Source organism: Mirounga angustirostris, unplaced genomic scaffold, assembly GCF_029215605.1.
Source record: "Mirounga angustirostris isolate CCGP_5_RB_7025 unplaced genomic scaffold, mMirAng1.0.hap1 SCAF_2, whole genome shotgun sequence".
Lineage (NCBI taxonomy): Eukaryota > Metazoa > Chordata > Mammalia > Carnivora > Phocidae > Mirounga > Mirounga angustirostris.
Window position 1 is genome coordinate 137,759,222 of NW_026991710.1, and position 13,363 is coordinate 137,772,584.

General features: G+C 40.0%; 1 protein-coding gene across 1 annotated transcript in view; it reads left to right on the forward strand.

Annotated features, from left to right (window-relative positions):
- The first annotated feature begins 383 nt into the window (after positions 1–383).
- LOC123848822 (mitochondrial fission 1 protein-like) overlaps positions 384–13,363 on the forward strand; it is a 42,061-nt gene continuing 29,081 nt past the window's right edge. The window contains exons 1-3 of the mRNA XM_064584035.1: positions 384–559; positions 1,050–1,117; positions 3,013–3,170. Of these exons, the coding sequence (XP_064440105.1) occupies positions 384–559; positions 1,050–1,117; positions 3,013–3,170 (402 nt within the window). The remainder of the gene's footprint in view (positions 560–1,049; positions 1,118–3,012; positions 3,171–13,363) is intronic.

The following is a 13,363-nucleotide window of genomic DNA, read 5'->3' on the forward strand; positions in this document are numbered from 1 at the left end:
ACACCTAACTCCTCTTCCATCTGGGTATTATAACTATGTTTAACCTTTGTTGTGCTATTGAGTAGAGCAGGGTTATACTGGAATGCAAAGGATTTAAGTAATCCCCTTGCCTTAGACCCAATTTATAACTGTATATGAAAAAGCAAATAAGCAAAACTCTTACTTCTCAGTCCTACTTTCCACAGATGCATTTTGTAGTAGTCCATTTATCTGTAGACCAATTATTTACTGATCACTATGCAAACAGAAGAAGAATATTGAGCTACAAACACTAGATGTCCTGATCTATCTAGTGTTTTATTAATTGATTCCCACTCCTTTCAGAAAAACCTCTGAAAGTCTGGCTTTCCTGAGATAGTAAGAGGAATGGGAATGTCTGAAACATGACCATAGTTTTTGAAAACTGGGCCAAACAAGAACAGTATCACCACAAAGTGATGAAAGTAAAAGAGGTATGTGCAGATAGAGGTAAAGAAATAAAAGTGGAGATGAAGCCCCCGCTGGAGATTAGTGCAAGGTACAGTGAAGGGATGGGGGATTGGAGGAAGGTGGTCAAAAGGTACTAACTTGCAGATGTAAGAGAGATAAGTGCTAAGGAATGTCATGTCCAACATGGTGACTAGAGCTAACACTGCTGTGTGATACATGGGAAAGTTGTTAAGAAAGTAAATCCTGGGCGCCTGGGTGGCTCAGTTGGTTAAGCGACTGCCTTCGGCTCAGGTCATGATCCTGGAGTCCTGGGATCGAGTCCTGCATCGGGCTCCCTGCTCGGCAGGGAGTCTGCTTCTCCCTCTGACCCTCCTCCCTCTCATGCTCTCTGTCTCAAATAAATAAATAAAATCTTTAAAAAAAAAAAAGTAAATCCTAAGAGTCCCGTTACAAGGAGAATTTTTTTTTTCCTTTTTTCCTTTCTCTTTTAAAATTGTATCTATATGAGAAGATGGATGTTAGCCGAACCTATTGTGGTAATCACGTCACAATATATATAAATCAAACCATCATGCTGCATGCCTTAAACATATAAATGATGTATGTCAATTATTTCTCAGTAAAACTGGGAGGAAAAAGATAAATGTTAGCAAGGATGTGGAGAAAAAGGAATCTTTATACACTCTTGGTGAGATTACAGAATGGTGTAGCTACTATGGAAAACAATGTGGAAGTTTCTCTAGAGATTAGAAGCAAGACTACCATAAGATCCAACAATTCCATTTCTGGGTATTTATCCAAAAGAATTGAAATCAGAATCTTGAAGAGATATCTGTACTTCCATACTTGAGTTCTTAATTTGTGTGGCAAATTTTCCCCCTATAGACTAGTAAGTCACATTCACACATTTCTAAATGATAAATGAGAAATAATTGGTATCCAATTAATATGTTGTGTATTTTAGATTTATTTTCCACAGATGATAAGATACAAAGATTAAAGAGAAGTATTTACTGAATTTAATTATTGAACTATTGTGGAAACATATCTTTGAAGCTTTTTTCCCCCTTTTGTACTCTATATTAAGGCATAAAAAATTCAGTAGTAGTAATTACTATCAAATAAATGAAAAATTTAAACTGTACATCCCAACTTGTATCTTTTAAAATAGAAAATAACTAGGCAATCCTGTATAATCTCAATAAACCACTAATGACATTCACTTGTTTACAGCAAAATAGGTATTCATAAAGTAGCCTTTCAGGTAATGATAAAATATGTAGAAAATAATGTCAAGATCCTCAAGCTTACTATCCTTATTTAAGAGGTGCAGAGATAGGCCTAGAGAGGTTAAATTATTTACTGAGACTACAAAGCTAGTTCTAGTACTAATCATATATTGTGCATATGTAATTGTTTAATGCTCTTGTACCTTCTATGTTGTACTCACAGGAGAGGTATAGGAGGCTCATAGACATCAGATGACTCACATATACATGGTTTTGGGAAGCCAGAAAGAAAGTTCAAAATCAGGCCTTTGTCTCCATACTTAGAACTTTTACAAGTCTACCCCCACTGCCTCAGGAGCAGATCTGAGGTTCTCAGCTGGGTTGCTGAAATGCTGAGGAGGTTCATTCCTGGACTGGGCCAAAGCACAGGAAACTAAGGACGGCTAGTGTGGAGAAAGTCAGGAATGGACTCTAGTGAGTGGACACCTTTATTACACCTTAACTATATCTGCCTATGAGGTGAAGAACAGCCCAATTTTTCTTGGGGGTTTTAGTCAATAACCAGATGTTTATGACTTACATACTATGATCTAGGAACTTGTTTTATTATTTATTTATTTATTTTTAAAGATTTTATTTATTTGTTTGACAGAGAGAGTGAGAAAAGCACAAGCAGGGGGAGAGGTAGAGGGAATCGCAGAGAAAGAGGGAGAGGTAGACTCCCCACTGAGCAGAGAGCCCAACTCAGGGATCCCAGGACCCTGGGATCATGACCTGAGCAGAAGGCAGATGCTTAACCGACTAGTACCCATAGGAGCTTTATTTATTATCTGATTTAATTCTCACAACACCAGAGAGGTAGATGTTTTCTTCCCCATTTTCATGGCCAAGAAAGTGAGGAGGCTCAGAAGATTAGGATATTTGTGTAAGTTTCTGTAACTGGAATCAACAGAGCTGGCCCACTTTATAGTTTGGCTCTCTGCTCTGTGTTCTGCCAAGTTCATGGAAGGGTGAGAGACCTCTTGAGATGTGAGGCAAAGAAAATAATAATAAAAAGCTTAGATGCCCACTTAAAATGTATTTACAGTTCTATATCATGAAGGAAAAGCATATAAAATTTCCCTGATAACTTCTAACAGCTAATTTCTTAAAATAAAGATTTTGGTACTTAGAAATTATCAGAAGTTCAGTATATGTTTCACTTCAGTTGCTTCTTCCAAGTTGACTACAAAGTTTAATGGCTATATTTGTAAATGGAACTATAGCTACATTTTATGTCAGGATAATATATGATGGTTTTTTAAGTTGTATTGTAGCAGGATGTGAAACAGGACTTTTCATTGTGTAACTTTAGCTAAGCCATACAAGTTGAAGACACTGGTGGTGGAACGGGCTAAGGACATTCTGAAGAGGGATGCTGGACATGTCTATGCAAGGTCTTGCCAAGAGGCCGCCAAAATGGTTCCTACACTAATGATCCCCAAGTTAAATCTCCAACTTATACCGGAAAAGGTTAAAGATTCATGCTGGGGAGTCTTTGAAGGGAATGCATTTGAGTAGAAACACTATGGTATTGATTCCCTCCTTTCTTATGAAGAAGAAGAGGAAAGTGCTTCACCTTTGCCACTTGGAGTCACATGAGGTGTGGGCAGTAGCAGGAGTCACCTGTAGAGATAGGTGTTCTGTGTAGTGAGGGTCTGGCTAACATCTTACTCTTCAGGTGAGGCTTGATGAGCAGCAGAGACAAGGAGGCCTGCCTGGTGCTGCCATTGGTACTGCCTGAGGGTTCTTGGCAGAAAGAACCTGCAGTATTTTCCCCGAGACTGGAGGCACAGATGAGGAGAAAGCCCAATGTCAGCATCTCACCTGGTGGGTTCTGAAGGTGGTTGCCCGCTGGGGTTGTCCATGAGGGAGTGGCGGGGATGACAGCAGAGGGAGCAGAGGGGCCCACATAGTCACAGATGGGGGGGGGGCTAGGATATATGAGTTTGCCTGAGTTAAGTGATCCTACACAGAACGGCAAGGACCAGGTCCTGTTGAAAGATCCCTGTTCAAGAGGACTGCCTGCTTGAGAGGCATGAGAGAAGTTAACAGAAGTCAGACTGAAAGCACATTATCACTGTCCATCACAAGGGAGCTGGGAGATTCCCAGGGCTGGTTCTGAGTTTCCCCAAAGAGCCCAGCAGTGCTACTCCTTATAGCACCAGGAGAGAGGGCCTCAACTATGGGATGTGATAGAAAGGGATGTGTGACATTTGTCCTTCTTTCATCTCCCCTTTTCTGGCCCCAATGCACGATGGGTCATAAGAATCAGAGCTAAGCAGAGGAGGAGGGGCAGAAGCTCAGGTAGGGGAGGAGTAGAGGAAAGAACATGCCTGTTTCCCTCCCTGCTGCTGCCCTGCCCCCCTGCACTGGAGAAGAAAGTGATGGAGAAAAAGAATATTTGAGTAAAATATTTTGGGGCGAGTGGGATTTTATTTTCAATGCTTTAAAATGAGGATGTTCTTGGGGCACCTGGGTGGCTCAGTCATTAAGCGTCTGCCTTCGGCTCAGGTCATGATAACAGGGTCCTGGGATCGAGCCCCACATCGGGCTCCCTGCTCGCTGGGAAGCCTGCTTCTCCCTCTCCCACTCCGCCTGCTTGTGTTCCTTCTCTCGCTGTGTCTCTCTCTGTCAAATAAATAAATAAAATCTTTAAAATAAATAAATAAAATAAAATGAAGATGTTCTTAGTGGTAAAGTGACCACATATCATCACACTTTACCAGAGTAAATTCTCAATTTGCAAAAAGGGAATATCTGACAGTATTAGTGGGCTACAGCTTCCCAAACAAAATACCACAAATGGGGTGATTTAGACAACATAAATTCATTTTTCTCATAGTTCTGGGGGCTGGAAGACCAAGATCAAGGTTCCAGCAGGTTTAGTTTCTCCTGAGGCCTCTTTTCTTAGCTTGTAGATGGCCACCTTCTCTCTGTGTCTTCACACAGCCTTTTTCCTCTGTGTGTATGAATTATTGGTGTTTCTTCCTTTTTTTTTTTTTTAAGATTTTATTTATTTGTTTGAGAGAGAGAACAAGCATTGGTGAGAGGCAGAAGAAAAGAGAGAAGCAGACTCCCCGCTGATCAGGAAGCCTGACACAGGGCTCAATTGCAGGACCTTAGGATCATGACCTCAGCCAAAGGCAGACACTTAACCAACTGAGCCACCCAGGCACCCTGGTATTTCTTCCTCTTATAGGGACACAAGTCCCGCTGGATTAGGGCCCCAGCTTTTTGAGCTCACTTAATTTTAATTGCCTCTTTAAATGCCCTGTGTCCAAACAGAGTCACATCGGGAATTAGACTTCAACATATGCATTTTGGAGAGATACAATTCAGTCCATAACACTGACAAACTGAATTTAAGACGATGATGGCAGAAAAATAAAAACCATTTAAGAAACCATTCACACCATGTTTTCTTAGGGAATAATTTCCTTAAGGGAACTGCCATATCTTATTCAACTATATCCCTAACACCTGGCCAAGGGTCTGACACCTAGTGGGAACCTAGTAAATATTGTTGAAGCAAAATAAATGAATCAATCAATTTAGGATTCTATGGAAACTACTTAATTTATATATAAAATATATAGGTGCTTTATCATGACTGCAGGAAGAAGAAAAACAATAAATATATGTAAAGACTTAACTTCAGCCATTTGAGAAATGCTATTATCATTATAAGATCAATTTAAAAGAAAACAGAATCAAAAGCTAACCTGAAATGGCAATCTACTTATCTTAAATTTGTCTCTCATAAAAACTCTAGGAGGTATACAACAGTAGTTTATTCAATATTGCCACACAAAAATACAATAAATAGATTGCAAATAACCAGGAATTATGATTTCCCAGGACAGTAATCACACCCTAACTACCTTTGAATATTTTTTTGAATTTACTATAAGTGAAATATATTCCCTTGCGGAGTCAAAATCCCTACCAGAGGCAAACTGTATTTATTGACCGACAGATTTTTAAAATAAGACCTTGAGTTCAAGAGGAAAAACAATAGGATTTTTCCATCATTTGACTTTTTTTTTTTTCCATAGATGGTGCTTTGTTTTATTTTTTGTTTTCTAGTTAGGCCACAAATTAAATCTTAAATTCTGTCCTAAGAAAGAGAAACTCAAATTCTGATAGTTGGCTTCACTAAGTGGCAATTTCAGGCTTTTGCATATAAGATGACTATTTTAAAAGTTTTACTGGAATATCATTAGAAATGTGAAAAGTAGACATTAGAAATGGAAACCTTATTATAAGGCCCCCATGGTTGTGGTGGATATGGAGAAGACAGCACTGGGTAGAGAGAGAAATCAAATGGTGTAGATACAACAAAGCCTCAGCTAACCCCACAGGGGATTCTGAAGTATGTATTACTTGTAATGAGCTGATATCTTCCAGTAAGGGGAATGGCTAGGCCTTTATAATTCCTTCATAATCAGTTATTGGGGGTGGGGTCACCCCGGGAAGATCATGCTCTTTCTTGGATTACACTGCTCTCTGAAGCTGAGGCAAACTCAGAAGGGCTAACACACCCATGTGCTGGAGCAACAAATCTTTCTTTTAAGTGGATTCTGAGTACATCTCCATGTTCACATTTATCTATCCCTTGAACTGATTGTCTTGGTTTCCTCAAAGACGTTTGAGAGAGGTTAGTCCAGGATTCCAGGGGCCTCTATTTTTAGGGGAAGGACAGAGAGGGAGGTAAGTAGTATGAACTATAACCCTACTATTGCAGCTGGTCTTGGACCCCATCTAACGATACCCATCATCTTCTTCCTCGGCTGTCCATTAGGGATTCCCCTCATCCTCAGACCACCATTGATGGTCTTGATGGTTGGCTTGGTAGTATGATCTGGACCATCCCTGGAGACCCTGAACCCTTGGCTACCATAACTTTTTCACATTGTGGTTGCTGACCCTTTTAATTTATCATTACAATTGGACAAGTGAGTAGCAGCACACACCCAGGTTGATCACCAGATGCCACACATATTCCTCCCTGATCCCACTGTGCAACAGAAACCCTACCACCTCTTGGTGATTATTGTCAATTATTCCTGTCAAGATTATGATTCCTCCTTTCCTGCAGTCTCTGGGCACAAAGAGCCTGAGTGCCCGGGTTTCAACCATAGCTTGTAGCTCAATAGGATTCTCATCATTTTTCCTTGGCAAGACTTTGTACCCTTTGGGGATTAGGACTTCCAGCCACGTAGAGCCTAGAGTTGTGGGGATGGGAGACATAAACATCCAGTGGGTCATGAAGAATGATAATTAGTGGAGCTTCTCCTGTCTCTACTCCTTGGTTCTCAGATGTAAGTATTCTTCTTACATGATACTGTATAAAGTTGTTGATGCAATGCATACACTGCATCTTGGAGGTTGAAGCATGATCTTCATAGAAGAGTGCTTTAGGCTATCGTGCCTCTGCTCTTTCAGGCCAACAGCTGAAAGTGCATATGTGATATAACTACTGGGTCACATAGTTATGGACCCACTCCCACACTTCCTTTGCTATAAAGAAGGTCTTCTGATCTGACCAGTGCTATGTGGGATCCCATACTGGAGAATTAAACACTACATTCACTCTTGGATAGTTGTACTGGTGAGGTCCTATGAACAGGAATGAAAAATCTCCCCCATGATATGTATTTATTTTTATTAAATCAAGTCTTTGTTCTTTCCAGGGTGAAAGGAACCAGCTGATTTATTCAACTCACCATCAAATGGCCGATTGGGCTCCTTGATAAATAGCTCCACCTAGAGTGCAAGCATTGTTCTCTCTTGCTGCCAGTGTGGACATTCAGTCGCAGCAGCAGCTACGTGAGCCTTGGTAAGAGGAATCTCATGCCGTTGGACCCATGCTTAGCCTCCATCACTCCCACCGTGACCCCTGAGTTAATTGAATCCATGTGCTCATCATACCTGTGCTGATGTGAGCAATCACACAGACCGGGTGAAATTGACTGGCCAAATCTTATTACTTGATACTCTCCTGTGAGAACTGCCATGTGAAACAAAGTCATTCCCACTTTGTAGCTTTATTCCCCTATCTCCATCCTCATGCCTGTACATCAAACCCTCTTATCCAAATTTTTCCAGTCTTTTTCCTTTTGAGCCCCTGTAAGCAAGGCATTCAACATTACTTGGAGCACTGTACGTCCTGAACTCTGTGTGCACAAATTGGATGGCCAGGTGGATTACCTGAAGCTCTGTCCATTCGGAGGATTTTGTTTTCCACTTCCCACTGTTTTCAAGGACTTTCCTGAGTGAAGCTGCCATTTTCAGCTTTCATCCACATATTAATTCAACCCATTTGTAAGCCAGGGGTAGGCTTTTATCTTCCCAGATGGTCATAATGGAGCTGGTGGATTCACCTGTCTTTATGACTTAGTGGGTTTGGCAAAGTTGCAGAGGCACGATATCCATTACCAGGTACTTTATCACTAGGCAAGGTCCAATATCGTGCCAGGAATTGTTTCTCAAAGGTGTGTAATTCTCCACTGCGTCTGGCACAGGCTTGCTCCAGAAGCCCATACGTCTGTGTCATGATTCTCCCACTGGAGAGTGCCCTATGGCTTTCACATGGCTTAAGTAGAAAGATTGCCTTAATGGAAGCCTGGATGTGCTGCAGAGTCTTTCCTTCCCCAGGACCCACTCAAAGGTGAGAGCTTTCCATGCCACCAGGTGTGGGATATGCTCTCTCTTAAACCCAAAGGGTTCTACCAGGCATTGTGCTTCCTTCTTTGTGGTAAGAGACACAAAATTCATTAATTTATCCTCTAAGTTAGAGAGTATGTCCTTGCAGTCCCTGGGCACAGGACTGCGAGCAATTATCCTGATGTGTTGGGCTACTCCCCGAATCTTTGCCGTGTTGGCCTATCTCTCATTCTCTGGAATGTACATACTTACCAAGGCTCCCAGTTTGCTAGCCACTTCTTGCTCAACAGCTTAATTATCGTAGAGTTATCAATGTAGTAAATCAATGTGATGTTCTGTGGGGCGACCAGGTGGTCCAGATATCTTAGGACTATATTCTGACAGAGGGCAAATAAGTTAACAGAACCCTGAAGAAAAACTGTGAATGCCTAATTTTGTACATTTCATGTGTATGAAAATTGTTTCTGATCTGTTTTATCTGATCTGAGTACAAAATAACATATTTGCCAAATCCACATTAGCAGGAGCTGAGGCCAGATTAATCTAGTCTAGCACAGCACCATGTCTGAGATAGCAGCCGCAATCAGGCTGCTATTCAGTGGAGTCTCTGGTAGCCTGCAGTCATCTTTCAGGATTCATCTGGAGGTTTTTTTGGGGGCCATATTGATGACTTAACTGAAGACAGGAAGGGGAGCACCACTCCTATATCCTTTAGCTCCTTAAAGTGCTTAGAGATGGCATGCATTTCTCGAGGGCACAGGTGCAGGGCTGTTTCAGTGGTTTGTGCTCAACCTTCCGCACTATGATGTCCTTTTACTATCTGGGTCAAATGCTCAATGTGAGGGTGGCACAATTATACGTTGAGGGACATCAGAAATGACCACCAAGAGGGTATACAGAACATACAGACCCATTGTAAGCCAAACCTTGGCTCTGTATCCATCTATTATCTGCCCCAATACAGCCCCATTCCATCAGAGAGTGAGATGGGCTGGGGCATTGATGGCAGGATGCTCTGGTCTCTGGATATTCATTACAACTCAGAACCTGTTTCCAATTGGTGCTATATTTCTTTTCAAATACAGATGATGCTAGAGTAAAGATATTCGGACACTTTGCTCGCTATTTACTAAATCCAAATCTCAACAAGAGATCTTAAGTTACAAAGTTTAGCCATCCTCACTGATCATGTAGGAACATGAATCATAAGATCAGTTCAACTGATATGCTTCATTCTTCCTAGTCTGGTCATGTGAGGGACAGAAATGACAATAGCCATGCCAAACAGAAGCTGTGCAGTGTGCTGAAGCAGAGCAAGCAGCCACACATGGAGCTCACAGAACAAAACAACAAAGGGAATGCTTTAAGAGCAGCACAATCTCCAGCAAAGCGTCAGCTTGGAAGTGATAGCTAGCAGCATCACAAAGAGGATGGCAGCTCTCGGGGAGAGTCCAGCTCACTGAGGGCACTCAGACAAAGGTGCGGCATCACACACAATAGATGTAGGCTCAGGGGCTGCTGCTGCTGGCCAAAGGACTGTGAGGAAGGGACAGTACTACACATTATTTTTTCAGAAAAAAAATTAAATATACATGAGGTAATCATATGGTTGGTAGAGTAAACAATTCTAGGATTGAAATGTTCTACCTGTATCATTGTCATCTGTCACTGACATTGTAGACAATGGGAGGAGTTGAAGTAAATGAAAGAAAGGTCCCGTCCCGTGCTAGCATTTTCTGGCTCTAATCTCTAAGGACGGAGGCAACAGTATAATGGACAGAAGAAATACTAAATTCAGGTATTCAGAACCTTAGCTTGATGGTGGTGACTAAATGATTTGAGGGGGAAAGACAGGGAGACCCATTTCAAAGGCAGAGATCATTTGGTTTCAATGAACAGAATTTTGAAAGAGGTTCTAACAAGGGGGGGGAGGTGCTGGTAATCAGGATACAGGAAAATTTCATGAAATCCATCATAAGAAATGCAACTAAGTGTGTCCCAAGAATTGCAAAAATCAGTGTGCAAATTTCTCTGTCTCTTTTTCTCACTAGGTCATAATGTACTATTTTTCTGTCCATCTGTTCTATTTTAAAATTTGTAGGCTAGCCTTTTTTTGAAATAGCTCCTTTCTGATTTCCTATAAAATTGATTGTCATGTGGCTTGCCCGGTGCCAATTTTGGACCCAGCTTCAGACAAACTTATGTCCCAAATCACCAGACTCATTCAAGCTTGTGTCTCATAGCTCACATTTTTGAAATAGGAAAAATTTGGCTGGCTAAACAAAAAATATAAAGTATCCATTTCAAATGCACTGTTTAACCTTGAAACTTGGTCAGATTTTGCCACCCCTGCCTGAAATGTACCCCAAATCTGTAACCAAAGAAATTAACTGTGTTGTAAGGGGCATGATTGACAGGTGACCTGCATTTTTTTTAACCTCTTATCTCTATTTTACCATGAAATAACACCTAAAAAGTAGCCTGGAGAAAGTTTGGGAAGCATTGAATCTGACACAGACAAAACAACAACAACAACAACAACATATACTCCCAATTTCATGCTGAGAACATTAGTGAATGTGGATTCAAAGAGCCCTCATCAGAAATCGTGCTGTGATACAATGTAAAGGCTAATAATGGAGGAACCCATCCTGATACTTAGAAAATTAATGGAAGGAGACCATCTATTTCTCTGAAAAGGTCTGCAAATTATGAATCACAGATACTAGTACAGAGGCAACTTTCCAACCCAAGGATATTGGAAAGGCTTTGGTAAAAACCACGTATCTACCGGTAAAAAGGGATGACAAATTGAGACTGAGATTCATTGTGAAGAGATATATTTAGCTGATACTGATGACACTAATGAGGCCATTCTTTTTAAAAATTTTCCTCTGTTTTATTGAGAAATAATTGACATGCATCACTATGTAAGTTTAAGGTGTAGAGCATGATAGTTTGATTTACATGTATTTTGAAATTATTACCTTGCATTATGATTAATGATTACCAGCAATGTTAGGTTCAGTTAACATCCATCTACTCATATAAATACAATAAAAAGTTAAAGAAAAAAAATAATAAAGAAAAAATTTTCTCCTCGTAATGAGAATTCATAGGATTTACCTATGGATGTGGGGGTGTTGCTATCTTTTTGAGTTAGTAACACTTGTTATCTTTTCATTTTTTTGTAATAGCCATCCTGACAGGTGTGACGTGATACCTCATTGTGATTTTGATCTACGTGCTCATTGCCACATTATTCACAATAGCCAAGATATGGAAACAACCCAAATGTTTATCAGCAATAAATGGATAAAGAAAATGTAGTATATACACAAAATATTATTTAGTCTTAAAAAAGAAGAAAATCCTGCCATTTGTAATAACATGGATGAAGCTAGAAGACATTATGCTAAGTGAAATAAGTGAGTCACGAAAGACAAATACTGCATGATTCCACTTATATGTGGTATCTAAAGTAGTCAAAATCACAGAAGCAGAGAATGGAATGATGATTGCCTGTAACAGGAAGGAGGGGGACATAAAGACTTGTTCAACAGGTATATAGTTTCAGTTATGCAAGATGAATAAGTTCTAAAGATCTGCTGTACAACACAGTGCCTTTAGTTAAAAATGCAATACTGTGCACATTAAAATATGTTACAGACATAGATCTCATGTTAAGTGTTTTCACTACAAACACACACACGCAGGCGCACACACATATACGCACACATAACACAGGAAAATTTTTGGAAGTGATAGTCATGTTTAGTGTCTTGATTGTGATGGTGGTATCATGAGTGTATGCATATGCCCAAACTCATCATGATGTATACATTATGTGTAATTTTTTGTGTATCAATTATACTTTAATAAAATTTTAAAAAATTAAAAAGATACATACATGGCAAGTTTAACGTCCTGACAGGTAAATGGCAGCACATTGTTTTTCAGATTTTTTTAAAATAATTTATTTTTTTAAGATGTATTTATTTATTTGAGAGAGAGAGAGTGCACAGAGGGAGGGGCAGAGGGAGAGTGAGAGAATCTCAAGCAGACTTCCCATTGAGTGGGGAGCCCGACATGGGGCTCGTTCCCATGACCCTGAGATCATGACCTACACCAAAATCAAGAGTCAGACACTTAACCGACTGAGCCACCCAGGTGCCTCAAAGTAATTTATATTTATGTAATAAAGCTGCTACTTTTTTCTTTAAGTACTTACAAGACTTTCTAAGGATAAGAGCTGACTCCCCATCTTAGTTGTCAGTATTCCTGATTATAACCTAGAAAGAATATGACTAATTATAACTAGAAAGAAAATTGACATGGTATTTCTGTATCAAAAAGTATCAAGATCAGCGTGCCTGGCTGGCTCAGTCAGTAGAGTGTGGGACTCTTGATCTCGGGGTTGTGAAATTTGATCCCCGCCTTGGGTGTGGAGATTACTTAAAAAATAAAATATTTTTTTAAAGTATCAAGATCAAGAAATTAATAAATAATTATTCTCAGGGCTTGTTCTTTTATATTACAAACAACAAAACATATTGAAAATGGAAAGTAAAGTGACCAGTATGGACATTCTATCCAGATCAACTACAACTTTTTGTTTGCTGTTCTATTATCTTTCTTAAAATTAAAAAAAAAAGTAAGATTTTATTTATTTATTTGAGAGAAAGAGAGAGCACACTAGAGAGAGCATGAACACGGGGAATGGCAGAGGGAGGGAGAGAGAGAAACAGACTCCATGCTGAGCAGGGATCCCAGGACCCTGGGATCATGACCTGAGCCGAAAGGATCTGCTTAACCGACTGAGCCACCCAAACTCCCCTGCTGTTCTATTATCTTAACTGTAAATCATTACAGTGGCTTTTTCTCCACTAAAATAAAAATTAAAATTCATACTTCCACTTGGTCTACAAGAAGCAGACATATATTCACTATACAGCCTAAGAAATATATATACATGTATGTACACATATACATATATG